The 26,356-nt window shown below is 41.7% G+C and overlaps 1 protein-coding gene and 1 long non-coding RNA gene across 15 annotated transcripts in view; one reads left to right on the top strand and one right to left on the bottom strand.

Annotated features, from left to right (window-relative positions):
- Window positions 1–26,356, top strand: part of LOC100556634 (protocadherin alpha-C2) — a 296,573-nt gene that overhangs the window by 181,884 nt on the left and 88,333 nt on the right. Inside the window, exon 1 of one of the 14 annotated variants that reach the window (XM_062977848.1) lies at window positions 7,401–24,366. The exons of 12 other annotated variants lie outside the window; for them this stretch is intronic. In XM_062977848.1, coding sequence (XP_062833918.1) covers window positions 21,823–24,366 — 2,544 coding nt within the window. In that variant the 5' untranslated portion in view covers window positions 7,401–21,822. Of the gene's footprint in view, window positions 1–7,400; window positions 24,367–26,356 lie in introns of those variants that run through there. One more of the 14 variants, XM_016993054.2, reaches the window with a different exon arrangement.
- LOC134298270 (uncharacterized) lies at window positions 4,178–7,413 on the bottom strand. The gene is made up of 2 exons (XR_010005259.1): window positions 7,024–7,413; window positions 4,178–6,163 (listed from the first exon to the last, which is right to left on the bottom strand). It is a non-coding gene; the product is annotated as an uncharacterized LOC134298270 (long non-coding RNA).

Here is a 26,356-nt window from a genome sequence, read left to right as displayed (position 1 = left end):
TTCAACTCCCAGAAATCCTGACAGCTGGTAACTGGCTGTCAGGAGTTGTAGGCCAAAACACCTGGGGACCCACAGGTTGAGAACCACTGAACTAGACTGACAGTTTGCTCATGTAGTTTTGTTATTTTTTTTTAAAAAAGAAAAACTCACCCTTGAAGAAAGGTTGATGTATACCTATCATGGATGTAATATAATGGTGATGACATTGCAAGAATTTTACATTGTTCTGCTGAACCAAGAATTTGATGTTTGATATATGTGTATGCGTGTGTGCGTGCAAGTTATGTGTTGGTTATGGTGACCACATGAATTTCATAAGGTTTCCTTAAGGAATGAATACTCAGATTTGCTTTTGCCAGTTCCTTCCTCTGAAATAAAGCCTGTGGCCCCTAATATACATTGGTAGTCCTCCATCCAAGTACTAACCAGGGCTGACCCTGCTTTGCTTCCAGGACCAGATGGGATCTATTGCCCAAATTGAAACAGAACTTTATCAGCACCTTATGGCCAATTTCTTTTTCAACAGAAAACATATTTTGAGAATATATCTGGGATGCAGTTCTGTGCCAGTTTTCTCTTGAAATTGTCCCCACCTACTGTTATTTCCCCTCTGAAGGTAATTTTATTATTGCACACAATCACACCAAATGCAGTTGTCTTCCATGTCAGTGGGTGGTGAATCTGTTCTGTCTTTAGTCCTAACTTTAAATATGTGACAAGTGTTCTAAACTTATTTTAGGGACAGAGTTCATCACTTTGGACAGCTTGTTTTAAGTTCAGGTTAAATAACGGAACAGTGTAATTGCTCTACTGACATGAAAACTGCAACATTTATGTGTGCCAGGGTGGGGGGTTGACTTTGATCAGTATAGTACAGTCAGGGGAGATAGTTGATTTTGATCTTTTAAAAACCGTTTCCTGACCCATGATACCTTCTTTTAAAAATAGAGGATTGTGTTTTGTATTTGTCCTTTCCACACTTCAGTTGAAGAGTTCCTAGGTGCTTTGAAGTCTCTCCAGGAATTTTACAAATAAATCCAGGGAGAATTGATCATAAAATATATCTCATGGTAATTTTTACCTTCAGATGTTGGACATTAGATGCACTGATGCCTGTGGACTGAAACGAGTTTTGAAATGAGATCATGCCTGAAGCCATCCCCAGCGTATTAGCTTTGATGAAAGTCTTGGTGTGCTGTAAACTGCACCTTCAGGAGCAAATGGTAGTTGCCTGCCATAGATGTGAGCAAAACGTCAGGAGAGAATGCTTCTGGAATGTGGCCATACAGTCCGGAAAACTCACAACAACCCTAAGTGGGGGTAGTTTCAAGGAGATAAGTCCTAGCCTATTTCCAATGAAACATCCTCAAATTGAATCTTCCAGTAGGTTTTTTTCAGCATTTAGCAAAGAACTGTTTGATTTTTCAGCATTAAGCAAGACTGTGTATACCATGTTAGACATGAATAAGTTGCAGTGACCAACTTGCTGATTTGTAGAATGACAAACATTAAATAGGTGTTGAAAAGTATGAGATAGAAATGTTCGAATGTTAAGGAATTATTTTCCAAGTACAGGTATTCAAAGCAGAAGTAAAACAAAGTACAGTAGAGTTTCACTTATCCAACATAAATGGGCCGGCAGAACGCTGGATAAGAAAAATTTTGGATAATAAGGAGGAATTAAGGAAAAGTCTATTAAACATCAAATTACATTATGATTTTACAAATTAAGAATCAAAACTTCGTTTTACAACAAATTGATAGAAAAAGCAGTTCAATACATGGCAACGTTATGTAGTAATTACTGTATTTATGACTTTAGCACCAAAACTTTGCAATGTATTGAAAACATTGACTACTAAAACATGGACTACTACAAGGCAGACCGTGTTGGATAATACAGAATGTTGGATAAGCAAAGGTTGGATGAATGAGATTCTACTGTATTGTTAATTAAAACAATAGCTATCACGTTCCAAATATATATGCAGGATTGTTCTACCTGACTTCATTCTTGTGTAGGGATCACCACTGTGTATTAAATTCACAAAATTAAAGTGCAGCTAGTTTAGGACAATCCCTCACATTTGTTTGCCACTTGAGGTATTAGAAGTACATCAACACACTATTTTATCGCAATCCTTAAAACAGTACTGGAAGGTAGGTCAGTGTTACAGCAGAATGGGAGAGATGATAATGCTGCTGTTGAGAGAGAGACACTTTTCCAAAGGCAATGGGAGCTTTACATGGCCAGAAGGGGATTCAAGGCAGGGATACTGTTTGGTTTTCCTAATGCCTGGTCTCTTAGCGCCTGCATTTATTGGATCACTTCAAGAGTGAGGCTCATCTAATGCACTTTTCTAAAGACATATCTGGAGGTGACATTGTTCCCTTACTCAAAAATAAACATGGTAATCCAATTCAGATTGGGATACTAGCATGGCAAATAGGAAGTGTCCTCTCTACAATCCTAACCTGGAATGCAGATGCCTGTAATTTCAAGGGGGAAAACCCCAGTGAAACAAATGGTTGCTATTTGGCAATGTAAACAGCACACACAAAAGACTTATGATGCTGTGATTCCATTTTACTGCCACTGCTATTTCCTATGGATTCTGGGGATTTGTAGTTTAAAGGTCTTTACAGTTCTTAGCTAAAGAGCTCTTGTACCTTGGCAAAATACAAAGCCCAGAATTCCACTTGATGCAGCCATATCAATTAATGTGGAGGAGCCCCTTGTGGCGCAATGTGTTAAACCCTTGTGCCAGCAGGACTGCTGACCAAAAGGTCAGCAGTTCGAATCCAGGTAGCGAGGTGAGCTCCCGTCTGTCAGCTCCAGCTTCCCATGTGGGGACATGAGAAAAGCCTTCCACAGGATGGTAAAATATTCGGGTGTCCCCTGGGCAATGTCCTTGCAGATGGCCAATTTTCTTGCACCAGAAGCAACTTGCAGTTTCTCAAATCACTCCTGACATGAAAAAAAAAGTTAATGTGGAACCAAAGTGCTATAACTGTGTAATGTGAAGGGTCCCCTGCCTGAGACCTTAGTTGAAGAGGAGGATTAAAGATACTCCCCACACACAGCACCACATCCAGATGGAATCTCCTGTAGTTTTGAGTAAGGAAAGGAAGATGCAGCTGCTAGATATTTCTTTGAATTAATGCTTAGTTTGATCCTTAGATGCTGCTAAACTCAGATTAGCATATATCCCAAAACCATATAAGTACATCTGCTTTTTAATTCCTTATTTAGACTTCTCTCTGAAAAAACACTTGTGCCTCAGGAACAAATCACTCTCTTCATCTTTAAAAACAATTTCATCTGATGAAATAGATTCTAGTTCATGAAAAAAAATTGCTATAATTAATTTGGTAATCTCTAAGATGCGGCAAGATTCTGTTGTATTTGATCCACCGGTGTCAAAGACATTGAACAGGGAGACTAAAAGTATTTTGGTGGAGAAGAGAAGACAATGTACTATTCTCATGTATGTGAGTTTAGGGACTGCTTACAGTATCCTCATATAAGTCTAGAATAAGGACCAGCTTGAGCATTTTATGTTTGGATTGCGGAATCACTGAATTGCTGTGAGTCTTTCGGGCTGTATGGCCATGTTCCAGAAGCTTTCTCTCCTGACGTTTCACCCACATCTGTGGCAATCTTCCTCAGAGGTTGTGAAGTACCTGCTACAGATATGGGCGAAACCTCAAGAGAAAAAGCTTCTGGAACATGGCCATACAGCCTGAAAGACTCACAGCAATTCAGTGATTCTGGCCATGAAAGCCTTCGACAATACATTTTATGTTTGATGTTATGAAATGAGGGACATCAGCATCATCAAAGCTAAATTGAAAGCCTCTCTCTTTTTTCAGTGTATCTCATTACTGCAGCCTTATAAATTTGGTCAAAATTAATACCCTCATATTACAGGGCAATTTGGGCTGAAAAAAATTATACTTAATGAATTCACATCTGAATCAAGTGTTGAATCAAACATTTGCTGGCTTCTATGTTACACTCTTCACCACCACACTACATTTGTTACTTAATAGAAAGTATTCCTCACCATGCATTCCCGAATAAATGTCATCTTAATTAAAGGTGATAAACTAACAAGTCTTTAAAGTTTATGCACCCAATGTCAAGTAGAAATTAATCAAATACAAGAATGAAATGTTATATATATAAATAGAGTAAGTTTACTTTGGTTCAAGACTGTGGTAGGAATTATTTCATCAATAGATACACCATGCCTCTGAAATGAAAAATAACTGAAGCATTGAACAGGTTTTTTTTTAATCGCTTCCTTTTTCATTTGAATGGAGTGGTTGGAGAGTGGGGGAAGAGAAGAGCAGGTGCTGTCCTAGTTGATATAAGGCATTTCCCCAAAACTATGTTTTTCCTGATTCTCATCTTGATTTTGGGATTGCAGTGACGCAGGGGGTTAAACCACTGAGCTGCAGAACTTGCTGACCGAAAGGTTGGCGGTTCGAATCCACAGAGTGGGGTGAGCTTCTGTCATTAGACCCAGCTTCTGTATTTCAAAAATATGCAAATGCCGGCCACATGACCTAGGAGGCATCTATGGACAACACCAGCTCTTTGACTTAGAAATGGAGATGAACACCAACCCCCAGAGTCAAACTTGACTTGACTTAATGTCAAGGGGAAACTTTTACATCTTGATCTTGACCATATCCCTCATGCTTGTTTCAACTATATCACCACCACCACCACCACCATCTTTTTTTTGAACTCAAACTTTCATATTATTGCTAACTGAAGTCAAACTAACATGCCGCAACATCAAAATGTCTACATCTAAGGGCAGAGGGATAATTAAATAAAGTGCTTTCAAGTTCCATTGATTTTAATCGGATAGATTTAAGCCTGTGCTTATCTCTATCACTGAAATCAATGGGAAACGTGTTTATTGTTGGTTCGCTTGTGCACAGTTTTCTTACCGGCGAGTATAATAAAACAGAATAAAACAGAGTTGTTGCCAGAAAAACCTAGTTCCAGAGTAAGTACTACTCTCTCTCCTAACATGTAGGTCAGCAGGTTTCATGTCCTGTTATCAACACAGATCATTGCCCCAACTCTGCGCCTACAAAATACCCCTTATTTGCTGGCTCGGGCATAGGCAAGAGAGAAGAGATGTTAAATATTGGCTCAGACTTTGCATTGAATAGATGGAATATCATTTTATAATCATGGAGTTGTGGAGCCCCCGGTGGCACAATGGTTTAAACATGTGTGCCGGCAGGACTGCTGACTAAAAGGCTGGTGGTTCGAATCCGGGAATGGGGTGAGCTCCCGACTGTCAGCTCCAGCTTTCCATGCGGGGACATGAGAGAAGTCTTCCACAGGATTGTAAAACATCTGGGCGTCCCCTGGGCAACGTCCTTGCAGATGGCCAATTCTCCCAAGTCAGAAGCAACTCACAGTTTCTCAAGTCACTCCTGACACACAAAAAATCATGGAGTTAGAAGTACCACCTAGTTTGGGAAATGCCATATTTCATTACAGAATGCATCACCAAATGTGTACGGACTTCCTCACTTGCCATAAGCAACCATATACACATAACTGTTCTTCCTCACCTTTGAACTAAATATGACTGTTTCTCAAACATTTCCAACTCCCTCTATGAAATACTCATGTGTAATATGGCAACAAAATTTTGGTCAGCATGCACAGCATTGTATTTTTGGGCACCTGGTGCCATACGGTTTCTTGTGGTAGGGATTTCAGGAGTGGTCGAAGTATTCCTACAGATTAAATATGCAACCATGTAGTGCAACATGAATTATAGATTAGTTTCTGCCCTCATATACAAGCACTCATTACTCAATGTCTATTAAGAGAAATAAATAAATAAATAAAATAGCAGTAGTATTGTGGTGATGGCACTTATGGAAGTATAAAGCCAAGAAAAAAGTTACCCCTGATCAATGTTTGGCTTTTGTGAATCTCTGGAGAACAAAAAAAAAAATTAGCTGTTTGGGCTGCGAAATCCATATACATTTAATGGAGGCTCTCCTAAGTATACTTACTTTGAAGAATTCCATTTTAACCAACAGACTTTTAGCGAGTGTTATGATTGAACTGCGGTTTTTTCCCCACCTTTCCTGCATCATTAGGTTCTACACATCTTCAGAGCTGTATAAAGGATGAAATGAGCAAAGTCCATTTATACTATGCAGGAAATGAAAGGCAATCCTGCAGTTTAAGTAGTGCAGGATTTGTTCTTTTTTCTGTTGCTGATTTTTTTTAAAAAGAAAGACAGTGTAGCAATATCATTTGGGTGGGCTGTGGAGCCTCAGTGCCACTTGAATAAAGGGAATGTGTGATCCTGCCGTGTTTTGTCTCTGAAATCCAGGCCATGGCTCTAAAAATAGAACTGTAGACTTTTAGCCGAGGAAGTGAGATGGAGCTGAACTACATGTCATGCCATCTTGCTTCAATTTGTGCCCCTTGGTGTGGGAAACAGTGGCACAAAAACATGTCATACACTCAAGCACTCCGAGCTTCAACCTCACAAATGCATTATGGAAAAAGCCGAACCCTGCGACCTTCATGAGTTATGCAAATCGATCATATTTGCATAGAACCATTTATTTTGTATACAATTCTTCTGGCAGGCAAAGAGAGGAAAAGATGCAGAGCACCGAAGCCTTTCCTCTCTACACTGACTGCAGATGTGTCCCGATCTCTTCCTTCTGGTTTCAGATACTTCATGTGGCACACTAGCCCACATATTTCCAGAATCACCTCCTTTGTTATATTGCCCGAAGCTGCTTTCACAAAACCAAAATGTAAGCTCACTCCTCTGCCTCATGTAAAATTGAGTAAACAGTGCTGAATTTAGCCCACATTTAGAAATTTCAGTACCATCTCTCAGTATAACTTCTAAAATATTTTTTATCCTGCTAAATGAAGTAATGACAAAATGGAGGGCGAAATGACGGACGACACATACACTCTCTCATTCCTTAAACCTTTAGTAAAAATGTACTTACTTAGGTCTGGATTGTCCCTCCAGGAATTGGCGCAAAGACATCCCAAAGCTTTGTTATTATTTGTGAGAAATTCCAGCAATTGCAATGCTGTATGTTGATTCTTCTTCCACTAGGGTAGAACGAAGCCATTGATGGTGAAGCTCTTTTTTGGAAAAAAATAAATCAAAACGGGAACATTTTTTAATTTTGTTGCATGAGACACCTGTAGCAAATTTAAAGACAGAATTTTTTCACCCACACCCCACCCGATATTAGCAGATGGTGAGAAATATATCTCTACCCCCTTCATCTCTCATCATCAGCCTCCTTCGTATTGACCATTGATTTCTCATTGTCTCCTTCATGCGCTTTTCTTCTCTCTCGCTTTCTCTTGATAGCCATCTACAGCTCTTTCCTTCTCCCTCCCCTACTCCTGCCAGGCTAACACAAATACTGTTTCTGGTGTGGCTTCACATTCATTATATTTGATCAGATACCATCCCCTGAAATGTTCTCTAGTGTGAAAAAGGTACCCTAAGGGGGAAAAAATATGTATTCAGACATTTTAAGGCTATAATGCTAGTTGAATAATAAATAATATGTAATAACATTCATCTTACACATCTGCCAGTCATACAATAACTATCCCAAATTGGCTTGCTTGGCTTTACATGTATGTTCCAAGTCCTAGAAATCAGAATGAGAAGTTGAACCTTATATGAAAGCAAATGTCGCAGGACTGGACCTGTTCTTCTAGATAACAACAACAACAACAACTGTTATTAGGACCTCAAAATCGAACTGCAAAGGCTCTGGCATACAGGTGGTCCCGGTGGTAATTGGCACACTGGGTGTCATACCAAAACATCTCAGCCGGCATTTGGAAACAATAAACATTGACAGAATTACAACCTGTCAACTGCAAAAGGCCACCTTATTACGATCTGCACGCATCATCCGAAAATATATTATACAGTCCTAAACACTTGGGAAGTGTTTGACTTGTGATTTTGTGATACGAAATTCAGCATATATATCTTGTTTGCTGTGTCACACTATGTCTTTGTGTCAATAATAATAATAATGATAATAATAATAACAACATCTTTATTCCCAACATCTTTATTCCTTCCCCATCTGATTACATGCCAACCATTTCTTTATTTCAGAGAAAGCAGACTCGGTGGATACATCTTGCTTTCTGTTTTTTTATCTCATCTATTTAATAATATTGTGAAATATTGGAAGCTGGTTGACAGATGTTATCTATATGGATAGAGAAAACAGGTGGGATATGCTAGAAGAACTGTAGTAATGACAAACAGTCCAGTGCACGCATGGGAGAATATATTTATTATTTATTTACCATATTTGTACCCCACCCTTCTCAACCCCGAGGGGGACTCAGAATGGCTTCACACATTGGTAACAATTCAATGCCATTAAAACATACAATTGGTAAAAATATCTACATTAAAACAGAATTAAAACAAAAACAGTTAGGTTAAGGGTTTTCCCCTGACATTAAGTCTAGTCGTGTCCAACTCTGGGGGTTGATGCTCATCTCCATTTCTAAGCCAAAGAGCTGGCATTGCCCATATACACCTCCAAGGTCATGTGGCTGGCTTCCTGCTGGAGCAATACCTATTTATCTACTCACATGTGCATGTTTTTGAACTGCTAGGTTGGCAGAAGCTGGGGCTAACAGCAGGCGCTCACCCCGTTCCCTGGATTTGAACTGCCAAACTTTCAGTCAGCAAGTTCAGCAGCTCTACGGTTTAACCTGCTGCGCCATATGGGGCTCCTCATTGTGTTTTGCTAATAAATCAATCAAGGCTCAGGATAGTTATGATTATTACAGTAATTGTTACTCTTTTGTTTACACATTAACATTATGTTTCTAAGTCATTCTAGAGCAGTGGTTCTCAGCCTTCGCCCTACCCAGATGTTTTAAACTTAAACTTCCATAACATTTCACCATTGGCTATTTTGGCTAGAGCTTCTGGAGCTGAAATTCAACATATCTGGAGGACTGAAGATTAAGAGTCACAGTTCAAGAGTATGATAGGAAGAAGAATAGTAGGAATGCAGATAGAAAGCGAGTGGCTAGGGCATAAAAAACACTTATGTCACACATACCTATGTTCATTTCTAGCCTACTCTAGTTCAGTGCTACTTAAATTATGATCCATAAAGCTAATCCAGAGTTCATAAACTGGCATTGCTGCCTGTATATGTATGTGCCTTCAAGTTATCTCTCAGGCCTTTTCCACACAGCCCTATAGCCCAGAATATCAAGGCAGAAAATCCCACAATATCTGCTTTGAACTGGGTTATCTGAGTCCACACTGCCATATATTCCAGTTCAAAGCAGATAATGTGGGATTTTATTCAGTTGTGTGGAAAGGGCCTCCATTTATGTACTAACCAGGGCTAACCCTATTTAGCTTCCAAATTCAGATGGGCTGTGGTGCCTTGAGGGCATTTAGGCTCTCAATCTCTGCCTAGTTACCAGGAAAGAAAGAAACAGTTGCAACCAATGGGTACTAGTCCCTGCCACATAGAAAGAGAAAATATGTATTCCCCCACATCACGTATATTGCAAAGCATTGTCTCAAGCAGGTTGTGCCTCCCTCTCTCTTGCTCTATATTCTTTCTCCTAAGAGAGAAATGATAGTAAACTTTTGATAGCTGTGCATGGGCAGCAATATAGCACACCCGTAAAAAAGAGGAGCAGAGACAAGAGATCAGTCTCCGAACAATTAGAAATGTTAGTCTATGCTTTTAAAATCCCATCGGTATTAAATGCTTAGAAGACTGTGTTCTTTTTAAAAAAGAAAACATGTTATTTTAATGTACATGGTAATATGTAGTTAAGGTAGCCATCAACTTGACTTGATGGCAATTGGCATCAAACCCCCAGGCCCTGTGTGGCCCATGACATTATTTTGGGGTGACCCCATGTTATTTCTTTTGAAACTTCTTTCTCTATCCTTCTTCCTGTATATCCTTTTCATCCTTTCCTTTTTCATGAATCTCTCAGCACTTCCTTGCTCATCCTTCCTCCTATCTCTTGCCAATTCCCAGCTCTGTGTGGGCTTTATTCCAATCTTTTCCCCTTGGTTCTCCAGCTGAAATATCTCTCAGCAACCAAATAATGAAGGCTGACAGCAAAGTGCCTTCACTGTATTTTAGAATTAATACCTCCTGTGACATTGGTAGGGACAAGGGAAATGAAACTTTGTGCAAACTCAGGAAGAGAACAGGCATATTGGTTTACTCTTGAGTTTAACTTGGAAGGTTGTGGTTCAAAACCGAAGAATGCTAGGTATTTGATATAAAAAGATATTTATTTATGGTTGACTAATTTGAATGTTGTGGACTATATATAAATACAGTAGAGTCTCACTTATCCAAGATTTGCTTATCCAAGGTTCTGGATTATCCAATGCATTTTTGTAGTCAATGTTTTCAATATATCGTGATATTTTGGTGCTAAATTCGTAAATACAGTAATTACAACATAACATTACTGCGTATTGAACTACTTTTTATGTAAAATTTGTTTTATAACATGTTTTGGTGCTTAATTTGTAAAATCATAACCCAATTTGATGTTTAATAGGCTTTTCCTTAATCCCTCCTTATTATCCAAGATATTCGCTTATCCAAGGTTCTGCCGTCCCGTTTAGCTTGGATAAGTGAGACTCTACTGTACCACTAATCCCCAGACAAAATATTAGACACCCTTGGACTACAATAGACTGTAAAGCAGAGGCCGAGAAAGCTCGGTGTTGCAATACAGTGTTGCAATGTCAAAATTATGGGAGTGAGGAGGTACATTGGAGGACCTTTCATCTAGTCTTTGATCCAATTTCTGCTACTTTTTAAAACCCCATCATGCTGTCCACATGGGTAGCTCTGTATATAATCTGTTTTAGTTGCCTGGTACTTTATATGTTGCAAATTCATAATTAATTTTATAAATGGGTCTTCCTGTAGCAGAGGTTGATATATATGGTGAATGTGGTCTAGTTTACTTAAAATATGTATTGTCTATTAGATATTGTTAGCTCACTGGAACTGGTACTCTGGGTCCAAATTGGGAATTGAATATCAGTTTCCATAAAACAAGAGTATGGTGCATGCACTGCCTTTTTTGTTCCCTGGACTTCCCAGGAGCAGCTGGTTGATAAATATTGGAAAGAGTTCTTTGATCAATAGCATAACCCTGGGCAGGTATTTTCATACTGTTCGAAGACTCATCAAATTCAATAGTGCTTCTTCACCAAAGTTAATGTTTAGAATTGCGGCCTCAGTGTACCTTTAGTCTGATCTACAAAAGGTCTTTCTTTTATTCTGAATTTAACTTTGCTAGCAGTAGCTAACTTTTCCCAAAAACATTAAAAGAGATTTTTTTTTTGCTATAGCGTAATCTCCACCCATGACCTTGGTGAGTCTGATTACTGTGGCTCAGCTTGTTTATCTGAAAGTTTGTGTAGATTTAAATAATTGATTTAACTCTGGTATTTAGACCACGTTGAATAGAAGCTGCAGTTTCCCTTCTTTTGTTGATGTAAGTAAAAAAGTGTTTTCATGTCCTTGTGTTTGTCTTATAAAGATATCCTTCTTTGGGTACAATGACATTTTAAGATATCTGCAAATAACACCCCCTGGCAAAAGAACAAATATAAGAAAATGTATTTGGAGCAAGGATAAATAATAGAAGAAGTTGCATCTGTATATTAATATCTACTGTAAACAAAGACAAGATGTATTGACTGACAATTGTTATAGCCCAATATCAAATGATATAGGAAGTCCAAATATATTATGGTATATTAATGAGCGTATGAATCCAGATGAGATTCATTGAATAATGTTAACATTGACAGTCCAGTCGTCCAGAAGAAGACAAATCCAAATGAGATACACTAAATATTATGGAACAATACAGATATCTAAATATGTAATGTAAACAGTTCATATCCAAGTAACGAGGTTTTTATGCTAGTTCAAAGACATTGTCAGAAGCAATTAAGAGACAGTCAAAGATTAATCCAAATTAGTTGCAGAGCAACAGAATACAAGAAAGATTTCATAGAGTGATACCATATTTTTTTATCAGATTTTATACTTCATTCTCATATAAAGAGCATGGAACAGCAAAACTATCCTATGTCCGTGTAAGGAAGTATCTAGTACCCCTTTGGGGAAACAGTTCTCCATTCGTCCAGGGAGCAGTGGGGCCAACATGTGTATACGCACAACTACCTTCCCATCTTGAACAGCCTGTACAGTAGACATTGAACTGTCCTGCAACACCCATCAGAATATCACATTCGAGAAGAGCTTATTAATTAATTAATTATTTCATACATTTGTATCCCGTCCTCCTCACACACACACACACACACACACACCCCGGGAGGGTGGGGGTGGACTCAGGGTGGCTTCACAAGCAGCAGTCATTAGATGCCAAAAACTAACAGTTATAAAACAATTACAATTAAAACATCAATTATAAAAATATCATTTAAAATTGCACAAGTTTAAATCATAATCCAGGGTCTGACCATTATAAGTCACATATCAGAGCTTAGCATGACTCTGTTAACTCAACTAAACTTTATTCTAAGTACATCCTTAAATATTTTTAGATTCTTCTCAAAGTTTTGAGGTCTTCTAGATCCTGTGAAAAAATAGCAGTATCCTTGCACAGCATTGTCTCAGCATTATAGACCTTGCTGGCCTGTGGTGCTGACCTAGGTTGCTTTGCTGTTTCAGCATCTGAATCGCTGCCCTCAAGAGTGATAAGCAGAAACCAATAGATGACATCAAGGTGTCAAAGTGCAAGATTATGGGTTGCAATATTATTTGTTTTTTTCTTATATTTACTACATATCAGTTTCTTCCAGTTTCCTTTGCAGCCCATGCCTGTGTCTTTAAACTTTCCATTTGTAAAAGAATCAGATTTTGTTAACAGCAAAACAGCATATTATCTGTGGTTGGGGGCTGGCAGGAGTAGAGCCTCCTCAGACCACTGATTTTTCTCTCATAAGCTTTCTCTGGAGCCCTGGTGGTGCAACATGTTAAAGCGCTGAGCTGCTGAACTTACGGATCGAAAGGTCGCAGGTTTGAATCCGGGGAGTGGAGTGATCGCCTGCTGTTAGCCCCAGTTTCTGCCAACCTAGCAGTTTGAAAACATGCAAATATGAGTAGATCAATAGGTACCACTCCGGCGGGAAGGTAACAGTGCTCCATGCAGTCATGCCGGCCACATGACCTTGGAGGTGTCTATGGACAATGCCTACTCTTCGGCTTAGAAATGGTGATGAGCACCAACCCCAAGAGTTGGACATGACTGGACATTAAGTCAGGGGAAAACCTTTACCTTTACCTTACTAATCTTTCTCTGCACCATCAGGATAGGGAAAATGTATGGAAAAGAGGCCACAGGTTTGATGGAAAACCACAAAATGGCAAGAACAACAGACATGGTTTCACAGACATTTGCTCTGTGCAATTTGATGAGGATGCACTGGCTTTTTTTGTTATTTCCAGCAATGAAAAAGATTTCATTTCTAGCCCATGCTTTTGGGACTGAAGTAGTAACTGTGTATACTGAAACCCCATACTAGGAGCAGATACCATTACCTGTGCTCACTGATAACATAGCTTTGAAGATTTCCTAATGAAGAGGCCTTAAATTTGATCAGTAGGAAAAGGAAACGTGTTTCTCCATGGAAACAACTGAAAGGCCTAGTTCCGTTTTGGCTTGAATAAGGCAAAATGCAAGCTGATTGGCATATGGGCTTATGACCTATATTTGTCTGGCAGTACTCCTATAGCAGTGGAAAGTGTGTTAAAAATGAGTAACAAAGTGAGAAGGCGAAAGATCAATCAGTGGTACAATTAATCATTTAATGTGAGTGCCCTTTGGGTAGGATTCCTAATGGCCTGTATTGTACAGAGCCAAAGGCTAGTGTCCAGCATTTGTATCAGTGCAGGTGGCATCTTTACTCTGATTCACATGAATTAATCGTGGTGGGATTGCTTGCTGCCCTCAAACCACTGGGGTCTGGCAGGGTTCCCCAGGCAGAAGTTGAAAATGCATGAAGTGCTTACCATTTTCCTCTGGCCTTGCCCTCTTTTGTGTAAATAGCTAACAGTCCTGTCATGGTGGCCAGTTTTGAGTAACCCAGAAGAGGGGGATATTTCACATGAATCGGTTGCTCTATTTTCTTGTTTATGTTCATGGAGCCCCCAATGGCTCAGTGGGTTATGTCGCAGCTATCAAACTGGGGTTCCAAACATTCAACCCCTTCTGCGGAAGTTGCACCCTTCGTCCAAGGAGAAAACCCCAAAACAAACTGTCTTTCAGTAAAGAAAGATTTATATACAAAACAGTCCTTTGCTTTTATCAGCAACAAAAACAAAAAGTTCTTATCTTCAAGCTTTAACCTTTCTGGTTTCTGGACTCTCCATCTTCAAACCTCTTCAAACCTTTCTTTGGTTCCACTTGGTTCCAATAGCTTTTCAACAGCAATACCATCTTTGCCACCATCACAATCACCTTCACCATCACATTCACATTCACTAACTCAAGATTTACTCAGTCTCTATTAATAGCAATCAGTCTTTAGCAGGTGTCTTGATTGCTGCTGGTCATACATGGATAGGACATGATTCTTACAAACACTTATCCATTTTCACATAAGAAATGACCTAAATAATATAAAACTCTGACAGGTTAAACCCTTGGGCTGGTAGGACTGCTGACCGAAAGGTCCAAGATTTGAATCCGGGGAGCGGGGTGAGCTCCCATCTGTCAGCTCCAGCTTCCCATGTGGGGACATGAGAGAAGCCTCCCACAGGATGGTAAAACATCTGTGTGTTCCCTGGGCAACATTCTTGTAGATGGCCAATTCTCTCACACCAGAAGTGACTTGCAGTTTCTCATGTTTATATTCATATGGGAATATTCCCTTGCAGGAGAATTGAAACTTCACCTAGAAGCAATCTCTGATGTAATTCATAGGCAATAAAATGTCATCCCCTTTGAAAGCCAATTCCCATTTAAGCCGCCGCAACCAGTATGTTTTGGGAAACAAAGCAACTCTTTCCAGAACAGAATCTTAACTGGCTCAGATATCGATCTGCTGGGTCACTCCCAGCTGACATTCTGCTGAATCCAAACTAGTTCCAACATTGGAGGAAACAAATAGGACTGCCCTTGCTCTGGCCTAGCTTTATGCTGAGCATAGAAGTCATGTCCCTGTACTAGAGAAAACTTGGTTCTAGCATGTCAGCACCTCCCTTTTCTCACCCCTTCTCTGTTCCTGCCCCTCGTGATTCTTTTGCCGGCTGATTTAAGCCATTTGGGTAGTTTGGCTGATACATCAATCTCTCCAGTTCTCCCAAAAGAAAGATATTTCTACTGGCAGAAATAGCTTTTGCCAAATCTTAACCCCCTAGAGTTGGCCCATTTCTGAGCCAGGATGGCTGTGTTCATATGGAATATTTGGTCTTAAAACAAAGAAATAAAAGATAAATAGCCAAAGTATTCCTTATTCATTAATGATCTGTAACAAATGGTATCTGTGAATAGGAAGCAAGGCTTCTTAGATTGGAGAATGAGATTCCACTTAATGTATTCTATGCAAAAAGATCTTTCTATATATAAAATTAAAAGTGTGTATGTATGTATATATGTATGTTTGTCTATCTGTCTGTCTGCACCACAAAGGCTGTTGCTAGGTAAAGTGGCCTTCTGTGATGTCACTGAATTGGCTGTTGGTAGGTGGCAGATTGGCTGCTGTTAGATGAGTTAACCTTCTTTGATGTCACTGAAAAAGAGGTGTCATGTGTATAAGGGGAAGAAAAGAGCCACAAAAAAGCCTGCCCACTGTTGCCTTGGAGATATTGCAAGTTAGACCCTCTCAGAGCTGGAAAAGGGAGAAAGTAGAGGGACACCTGGGCAATGGTGGGCATATATGCTATACACTAATTTCATATAAATTTGCTGTAATATTGTAAGGTAAAGGTAAAGGTTTCCCCTGATAAGTCCAGTCGTGTCCGACTCTGGGGGTTGGTGCTCATCTCCATTTCTAAGCCAAAGAGCCGGCGTTGTCTGTAGACACCTCCAAGGTCATGTGGCCGGCATGATTGTATGGCGCGCTGTTCAACATTCAAAAGACATGTGAGTAAATCAACACAGTACTCTATAACATATAGAGTTATGAGGGACAACATCTCCTATCAGTCCACATGAGCCCTGAGATAATCAGGAGAGTCCCTCCTCTCGGTCCCACTACCGTTACTAATATGGTTGGTGGGAACAAGACACCTTTTCAGTGGTGGCTTCACAGCTCTGGAACTCCTTCCCAAAAAGGTACACTCGGCCCCCTCATTATTGGTCTTTTCGTTCCCATAAAACCTTTTCATGGAAGCAGGCCTTCCCCGACAACAAACAATAACAGTTATCTCGGCCACACAAGGCTCATATGGCCAAAGACTTGGAGCTCTGAGATGTTTAGTCTTACCTCCAGAAGAGAGTTTATCTAGTATGAAGAAAACTAGCTAAATGAGGCTCTCTTTGATTAAAGGTAGAGGTTTCCCCTGACATTAAGTCCAGTTGTGACCGACTCTGGGGGTTGGTGCTCATCTCAATTTCTAAGCCGAAGAGTCGGCGTTGCCCATAGACACCTCTAAGGTCATGTGGTCAGCATGACTGCATGGAGCACCATTACCTTCCCGCCGGAGCGGTACCTATTGATCTACTCACATTGGCATGTTTTTGAACTGCTAGGTTGGCAGAAGCTGGGGCTAACAGCGGGTGCTCATTCTGCTCCTGGGATTTGAACCTGGGACCTTTTGGTCCGCAAGTTCAGCAGCTCAGCGCTTTAACACACTGTGCCACCACGGGCCCTAGTGAGGGTCTCCCTATATAGGGAGAAGTGGAATTCAACAATTTGTTCATACACCAAAGACTCTGCAGAGGCTGAGGGGCCATAAAAGACTAAGTGATATTTGTAAAGAAGGCCATCTTTTTTTACAGCTAGATAACATTGAAAGTTTAGGTTTTGATTGTGTTTTTCATCCAGTTTAGTTTAATATGTTAGGACAACCTCAGTGGCCTTAAGTGTAGAGATTTTAATGATAATTATATATGTGATTATTTTTATGCTGATTGATATTTATGTACAGTACAGTCTCACTTATCCAACACTCACTTATCCAATGTTCTGGATTATCCAACACATTTTTGTAGTCAATGTTTTCAATACATCATGATATTTTGGTGCTAAATTCGTAAATACAGTAATTACTACATAGCATTACTGCGTATTGAACTACTTTTTCTGTCAAATTTGTTGTAAAACATGATGTTTTGGTGCTTAACTTGTAAAATCATAACCTAATTTGATGTTTAATAGGCTTTTCCTTAATCCCTCCTTATTATCCAACATATTCACTTATCCAACGTTCTGCCGGCTCGTTTATGTTGGATAAGTGAGACTCTACTGTAATTGTGTTTTATGCAATGTGTTGATTTATGTTTGATGGTTTTCTATACTTAAATCCCATTTGTGGGAGAAAAGCAGGATAAAACAAATAAATAATAATAAAATAATACTAATATAAACACTATATGATCGTATGCAACACGTGTTAGTCCCTTCTACTTAATCCTAGTTACCGAAAGCTAGTCCACCCCATAAGTACAATGCATCTGGGAAATGCTCTGGCACCTGCTGAAGGAGGGAGCTTGGCGAGTGGGGCATGTCTCCTTCTCTCTTCATAACTCTGGGAGCATCACGTAGCTATGCACCTGGATGACCTGAGGGTGTGTGAACATCCTCCCTAATGAGTGTCCTTCTTGTCCCTGCCAACCATCATTACCTTTGTCTTGTCTGCATTCAGCTTCAATTAGCTTGTTCACATTTCATCTGCAACACGGAGAGAAAATGAATAAGGATCACTAAATGATCTGAACATGGTATGGGGAGGGAGGAAGTACAGGTGGAGGGGGAGTGAGAGGGAGAATCACCAGGCTTCAGAATGATGGTTGAGGTTCATTCGAGGTAATGCCCCTCTGTATAAAAATAGGCATATAGAAAATTAAATGTCCATAGGGGCCAGGGATCAAGCCTAATCCTTGCTTCTGGTGTGTGTGGATGCATGCATGTCTGGTGCATGCAGCACTGATGATTGCATAGCATGAATGGCAAGTTGGGAGCCCCATGAACTCCCAACCTGCTATTTAAAGCAGAATAGCCCCCCAAAAGCTTTACCAATAGGCCTTCCATGTGGGCATATTTTATTGGCTTCTGAAAGCCATTTTAGTGTACAGTGGAACATACAGTGCAACCTCATACAGTAGAGACTCACTTATCCAAGCTAAACGGGCCGGCAGAAGCTTAGATAAGCGAATATCTTGGATAATAAGGAGGGATTAAGGAAAAGCCTATTAAACATCAACTTAGGTTATGATTTTACAAATTAAGCACCAAAACATCATGTTATACAACAAATTTGACAGAAAAAGCAGTTCAATACGCAGTAATGTTATGTTGTAATTACTGTATTTACGAATTTAGCACCAAAATATCATGATATATTGAAAACATTGACTACAAAAATGTATTGGATAATCCAGAAACTTGGATAAGTGAGGCTTGGATAAGTGAGACTCTACTGTATTTATTGAACAGCACTATGCATTTTAAAAAAAACAATGGCCAAGTCAGCAATAATTTAAAATCCAAAAATTTAAAGTGTCACGGACACTCAAAATCTTGGAGTAATTAAATGAAATGAGATTTGAATAAAAAGGTCGGGTTGGAAACGGATTAGGTAACAATGACTGATGCAAAGAAAATCTGCACTGCACAACAAACTGAGTTCAAGAGCATCAGGCGAGAGAAAATATATATAAAAAGCAAGACCTGCACAAAAGAGGATTGGAGCAGGAAACAAAATGTCTGATGCAGAAGAAGAAATACACACCAACTCGGGAGAGGCTTAGAAATATATTTAGAAAGGGGGAGAATCAGAAGCTTTGTGAGGAGATTACCAGCAGTGAAATTCTATACAGCGTCAGGCAAATCCACAGTCTCTGCTGCTATAAAGAGCCTTATTCACCTCCAAACATGTTATCTGTTTACTTTTTCAGTGTATCTGTACCCCTGGTTTTGGAATAGCTCCTTAACAGACTGACTTACAGTTTGTTTAGGGTAATAAAATATCCATCAAAAAGAAACAATAACAATATATATTTTATGGTTCTCCATGGTGAGTCTCCTGAAACATTCTGGATCTATTTGGTTTCAGCAGCAAGGGGAAAAAAAAAACATATGCCCAGTTCTAATGTTTCCTTTGATTATAATTCTTTGCCTGGGCTGTATAACAGGTGAGATTTGCGCAAACACATATCGCCTCTCCAGATAAAAAGGGCACATAGTGAGAAAAGTAAATGTCAGGGAAAGGCTAGACTGCACATTTCCCCTTTATGTGCTGTGTGGAGGTTATATTGGCATGTTTTATTTTAATGTGAGAGCATTCAGTCAGGGAACTGCACAAAACGCAGTCTGAATCCAGTCACCATTTTATAATCTGAGTGAGAAACAAGTCACACTGAGAATTTGTATTGATATAAAACCTGCAAGAAATCATTGCTAGCATTGGTATATTCTGTATAACAATACATATATTTAAGGGTTCCACACTTCGTCCTCACTCCCCAAAACTGCAGGAAATCAGTGGCTCTCAAGACATGTATCAACTATGGCAAAAGTCATTAGAGTATGTTTTAACAGAATAATCTTATGTTTTCCCAATGTTGTTTCTTCTTCTTAATTGGCTCTGGTTGTTTCTTGTCTGGAATTCCCCTGTCTTCTGAGTGTTGTTCTATACCAGTATGTATTGATATCTGGCTATCAGTATTTTAAAAAACTCTAAAATCAGGACAGCAAATAAAGAACAACACTTTATTTCAGAATTTCAGACAAGAAACCATCAGGGCCAGTTAACACCTCCCAACAAAGGATTCCCCCACGCAGGTAACAGCCAGATTTAGAAGCTGCCAGGCTATTCAATGCTAATCAAGCTGGTCAATTCCAACATTCACATTTGCCCCAGTCAGACAAGAGTTCTTTCTCCCACCCTGGACATTATTTCACAGATATATAAACCCCACTTGCCTAGTTCCCAACACCTCACAACCTCTGAAGATGCCTGCCAAAGATGTGGGCAAAACGTCAGGAGAGAATGCTTCTGGAACACGGTCATACATCCCAGAAAACTCACAGCAATCCAGTGATTCCAGCTATGAAAGCCTTTGACAACACATTGCGCTGATTTGTTTTGACATAATGGTTTGCTAGGGATACAAAACGGCTATTACAGAAGTGAATGTACATTCTCTTCTGTTCATTCACTTCTGTCAAAAGCATGATCAGTTATTTTAAAAAATGTTTTATGTCTATATTATGCTCTCAATTTGTTGTACTGCTGTAAATCCTGTATTTAATATTATATAACACCCCCCCCCCCACACACACACACTGTTAGGATGGGCACGCCTGCTGCTGTTGTGGAAGCAGATAGCAACTGAGGGAAAGCAAGGGGGCTATGAGAGGGGCCTCACTTACAAGGCCTCCACAACTCTCTTTGTAAATTTTTCCTTTTCTCTCCCCTTTTGCTTTCTTTCTTTCTTTCCTTAAAGCAGTGGTTCTCAACCTGTGGGTCCCCAGGTGTTTTGACCTACAGCTTCCAGCAGGCTTGTAGCCAAGGGGGTGGGGGGGGGGTGGTTAGGGGTTCAACCCCCCCCCCCGGAATATTTTCAGGTTTTAAAGAAAACCTGGTTTATTCATGAATTTTAACGGATTAACCAAATCATCATGAGTGTCCACTGAAGTTTATCTGTCTTGAGTGTCCACTGAACTTTATTGATGGAGCCTGATTTCTCAATTATTTTGTGTTCTAAATTATTTTGATTTCTAAATTATTTCTAAATTATAACTACTCTTCATGATTCACTAAAAAAGTTTCAACCCCCCCCCCCCAATTTTTTTTCTGGCTATGGCCCTGACTCCCAAAAATCCCAGCATGTTTTTCAGCTGTTAGGATTTCTGGGAGTTGAAGGCCAAAACATCTGAGGAGCCACAGGTTAAGAACCTCTGCCCTAAGGCAAGCTAAAGGGGTGGGGACCAATTGACTTAGTTTGGGGACCCTAGAGTAAGGGAGGGAAGGAGAGAAGCAGGGAGAATGAATGCCTAGTCCTCTCCAAGCAGTGCTCAGGGGAGGCCAGTAGGAGAGGTGGTGTTTGGCGAAGAGAGGCTCCCTTCGGACTGAGCTGAGCTGCCCCGCCCAGCGGGCGACTGGCAGAAGCAACAGGTCTCCCTCTCGCTGACATTTGGCGCTGAAATCCCCCCAGGAAGCCTGGTCAAACGGTTCTGACGCAGCAGAAGACGGCAGGCAGCTCCTGGTGTGTTTGGAAGCCAGAGGAAGAGGAAGAGCAGAGGTGGGGCAGAGACACTAAAGCACGACTGCTCTGAAGGACCCCGCCCGCCCCTTTCCTCGCCTGCTGCTGGCCTTGGCTGCTGGCCCAGAAGGCGCTGTCCCTGTCCAAGGTGCTGAAACGGAGCCAGCCCCTCCCGGCGGGAGCATCCGCGTCAGCCGCCGGGGAAGGAAGGGCCAAGAGGAGGAGGAGGAGGAGGAAGAGGAAAGCTTCCTCTCCCCAGGCAAGGCGGGGATGAGAGGCATGAGAGGCGCCTCGGCCTCGCAGACCGCTCGCATGGTCTCCCGCCTGCCTCCATGACGCTGCAGGGCCCCCGAGTGAACGGCCCCCGAGTGCAGGGCCCCAGGCTCTTGTTGCTCTTGTTGTGGTTGCCGCTGCTCTCGGGGCAGCTGCGCTACGCAGTGGAGGAGGAACGACCCCGGGGCGCGGTGGTGGGCGACGTAGCAGCCGACCTAGGCCTGGACCCGGGGCTCTTGGCCTCCCGCGGGGCGCGGCTGACTTCGGGCAGCGGCCGGCGCTTCCTCGCTTTGGACGTGGCCCGCGGGCTGCTGGTGGTGGCCGAGCGGCTGGATCGGGAGGCGCTGTGCGAGCCCTCGCCTTCTTCTTCCTCGCCTTGCCTGCTGGGCCTGGAGCTGGTGCTGGAGCGTCCCGTGGAAGTACACGCGCTGGAGGTGGAGCTGCGCGACCTCAACGACCACCCGCCCCGCTTCCCGCGCCCGGAGTATCGCCTGGAAGTCAGCGAGTCGGCTCTCCCGGGGGCCCGCTTCCCCATCGAGGGCGCGCGCGACCCGGACCTCGGGGCCAACACCGTCCGCGGATACCGCCTCCGCCCAAGTCAGCCCTTCGGCTTAGACCTACGCGACTTTGAGCAGCGGGGAGGCAGCAGCAGCAACAGCGCCCTCCTGGAGCTGGTGCTGCTCCAGCCTCTGGACCGGGAACAGGCCGCCCAGCTGCACCTGGAGCTCACCGCCTTCGATGGGGGGCACCCACCTCGCTCAGCTGTAGCCCAGATCTTTGTCCGAGTTCTGGACACCAACGACAACGCTCCCGCCTTTGAGCGGGGCACCTACGCAGCCACGCTGCTTGAGAATGCCATTCCCGGGACGCTAGTGGCACGGGTCAACGCCTCCGATGCCGATGAGGGTGCCAACGGGGAGATAGAGTACTCCTTCAGCAGCTACACCCCGCCAGAAGTACGGCGCCTCTTCAACGTGGACCCAGTCTCCGGAGAGGTGACTGTCAACGGCACCTTGGACTACGAAGAGGCCTCCTCCTATGAGATCTATGTCCAAGCCACTGATCGGGGCCCCGTGCCCATGGCGGGGCACTGCAAGGTCCTGGTGACAGTTTTGGATGCCAATGATAATGCTCCCGAGGTGGCGCTGACGTCTTTGTACAGCCCCGTTTCAGAGGATGCCCCACCGGGCACCGTGGTGGCCTTGATCAGCGTCACAGATAGGGACTCCGGCCCCAATGGGCAAGTCACCTTGAGCATCTCGTCGGAGCTCCCTTTCAGGCTGAACGCCTTCAAAAACTCTTACACTTTGGTCACGCAGCAGCCCCTTGACCGGGAGAGGACCTCGAGCTACAACATTACCATTACTGCCACCGACGCAGGGGTTCCGCCTCTATCTTCCCACAAAATGGTCCAAGTGGACATCTCTGACCTCAATGACAACCCACCACGGTTTGAAGAACCCACATACTCTGTTTATCTCCCTGAGAACAATGTTCCAGGGGTTGCTCTGTGCACTGCCAAGGCCACAGACCCTGATGCGAATGAAAATGCCCTCATTTCCTACTCGCTGCTGAATGGAGAGATCCAAGGGCTCCCTGTTGCTGCCTTTGTCTCCATTAAATCTGACACTGGTGACCTTTATGCCGTGCGTTCCTTTGATTATGAAAAGCTGAGGGAATTTCAGGTTGTTGTCCAGGCCCAAGACTCAGGGGTGCCGCCTCTCAGTAGCACAGCCACTGTGCACATCTACGTGGTGGACCAGAATGACCATGCACCACAGATTCTGTATCCTACGTCAGGCAATGCCTCTGTCGCAGTGGAGATGATTCCTCGCTCGGCCCACGCCGGATACTTGGTCACCAAAATCATAGCCATCGATGCAGACTCTGGGCAGAATGCCTGGCTCTTCTTCCACTTGGCCCACGCCTCAGCTCCAGGCTTCTTTAGCATAGAAGTTCACAGTGGAGAAGTTAGAACTATCCGAAAACTAGGTGAGGACAGTGCAACCACTTTCAACCTTACCATCGTAGTGAGGGACAATGGAGAGCCAGCCCTGTCCTCCTCTGTGTCCATATATGTTGCTGTTGTAGACCGGATTTCTCAAATAATCCCTAACACTAGGAGGCACATAAGAAGTTCCAGAAGTTACTCGGAGATCACCCTTTATCTGATTGTCGCTCTGAGCTCAGTTTCTTTTATATTTCTCCTGACAGTTGTTGTCCTTGCTGTGATAAAGTGCCACAAAGACAATCTGCATGGCAAGACCTATTGTGGGGGTTTCTGTGGGACTCCTCGAGAAAGGTACCCGGTTGAAATGTACAAACAATCGAACGACCATCTTGATGCCACAATGCCACCCGGTTTGAACGCTCAGCCTCATTTTGTTGAAGTCCGGGGCAATGGGTCTCTTTCCAAGACTTACTGCTATAAAGCCTGCTTGACTGCGGGTTCAGGTAGTGACTCTTTCATGTTTTACAATACGGGGATCCCTGCAGGAATCCACCCAGGGGCTGTGCTGCCTGAGAGACATCTGACCGGACAGAGTGGACAGAGCTCCCAAAATCTGATTGTATTTAAGAGTGAGCCTATCACTCCAAATGAGGTGAGGTGAGGTTGCTTAAATCAGAGGTTCTTAAACCTTTTCCACATGCGACCCCTTTCCACCTGAGAAAGTTATATGGTACCCCAGATATATAGCTATATAATATGGTACAAAAAACAGACATTTACAGTGTTTCCTCACTTATCATGGGGGTTAGGTTCCAGGACCACCCGCAATAAGTGAAAATCGGTGAAGTAGAGATACTATATTTATTTTAATATTTATACATTATTTTAGTAGTTATACACTATTTTAAGTCTTTATCAACCAATCGTGTGTTGATAAATCACATCCTTTTCCTCCCATTGCCGCTTGGGCTCCTTTTCTCTCCCTTTGGCTTCTCCTTCCTCCCTTCCTTAGGCTGTAAATTGTAATTTTTTATGATTTATAATAGTCTTTTAGAGTTTATTGAAAACCCACGAAACAGCAAATCTGCGAAAAGTGAACTGCGAAGTAGTGAGGGAACACTGTACTGATAAGAAATCAGCATTTGCAAGGCTTGTTACATAGGGTGATTTTCTTTTTGGGGGAGTACAGTTGAATAATTTTTGCAGAGTCAACTGTGAATCCTGCACATCGTTGCTAACAGATTTGTGTAAATGGATGTCATTCAGTAATCTTTTATTATTGCCAAATTTTTCATGAACCCAATATGGGTTCCCATTTGGGGTCAGGACCTACAGTTTAAGAAACAGTCACTTAAATAACCTGAATCAAGGCTGAATTAAATATTACTAATAATCACAATGAAAGCAAAACTAGTACATCAACAAAGGATTGCAGGACTTTCCATTCATTTACACTTCTGCTTAATATGGTGTGTGTGTGTGTGTGTGTGTGTGTGTGTGTGTGTGTTTGTCTTCAGGTATATCTATCACCTCTCTATTGGTAGCAGTAAATCCATGCTAACATATTATAAATTAACATAAAGTTTTGGAATGGAGAGTCATCTAATTCACCTATAAGGATATTTGATTTTATAGCTACACATGTTTTTCAGAAGAGTGGGAACATGTACCACACACACATCTCATTATTGTTTCTCCTTCCTTCTTCTTTCCTGCCTCCTTTTCCGGAAATCTAGTGACATATTTCTTATGCTGACTCATTTTGCCAGATGACTGTGTTGTTACAGTATAGCAAGCTATAACCTTTTGATGCCCAATTGAAACCTGTTTAGTACTTTGGTACAATTATAAGATGATCATACTTTAAGTTACTTCCATTTTAGTAAGATGTATTGTGAATCTGTTGGTAAACCAGTCTGTTGCCATTTAATGGTTTCTCGACAACAGGAATCTGCACTGGGTGGTTTCTCTTGACAACAGTTACAGTTAATGCATGTTAATATTGCACTGAATGAATAATTGGAATTAAAATTCAGAGTTTTGGGCTGCTAATTCAAAATCCTTGTATCTTCAAGGAGTTATTCCTGAAATAAAAGAAACTCTTTAACATTATTTTTTATTCAAAAGTACAGAAATATAAAATACAAACATACACACACACACACACACACAACTGTTATTGAAGGCTTTCATGGCCGGAATCACTGGGTTGCTTTGATTTTTCTGGGCTGTATGGCCAAGTTCCAGAAGCATTCTTTCCTGACATTTCACCCATATCTATGGCAGGCATCTTCAGAGGTGGTGAGGATGCATGCCATAGATGTGGGTGAAACATTAGGAGGGAACACTTCTGGAACATGGCCATACAACCCGGAAAACTTACAGCAAACTCTCTCTCTCTCTATGTATATACACACACATATAATATATATATATATATATATACACACACACACACACACACACACACACACACACACGATATATATTCAGAAAGCAAGAATAATACCCCCCATTAAAACAAAACAAAAATGTTTTCTTGATATATAGAACTCGACTATAACAACTAACAGAATTATATCTAAAATAATCATCCTAGCCTATACAAACCCACTCTATTAACACACACTAAACATATAACA

The sequence above is a fragment of the Anolis carolinensis genome, chromosome 4, assembly GCF_035594765.1.
Source record: "Anolis carolinensis isolate JA03-04 chromosome 4, rAnoCar3.1.pri, whole genome shotgun sequence".
In the NCBI taxonomy this organism is placed as follows: Eukaryota; Metazoa; Chordata; class Lepidosauria; order Squamata; family Dactyloidae; genus Anolis; species Anolis carolinensis.
This window is presented reverse-complemented; position numbering and strand designations above follow the sequence as displayed.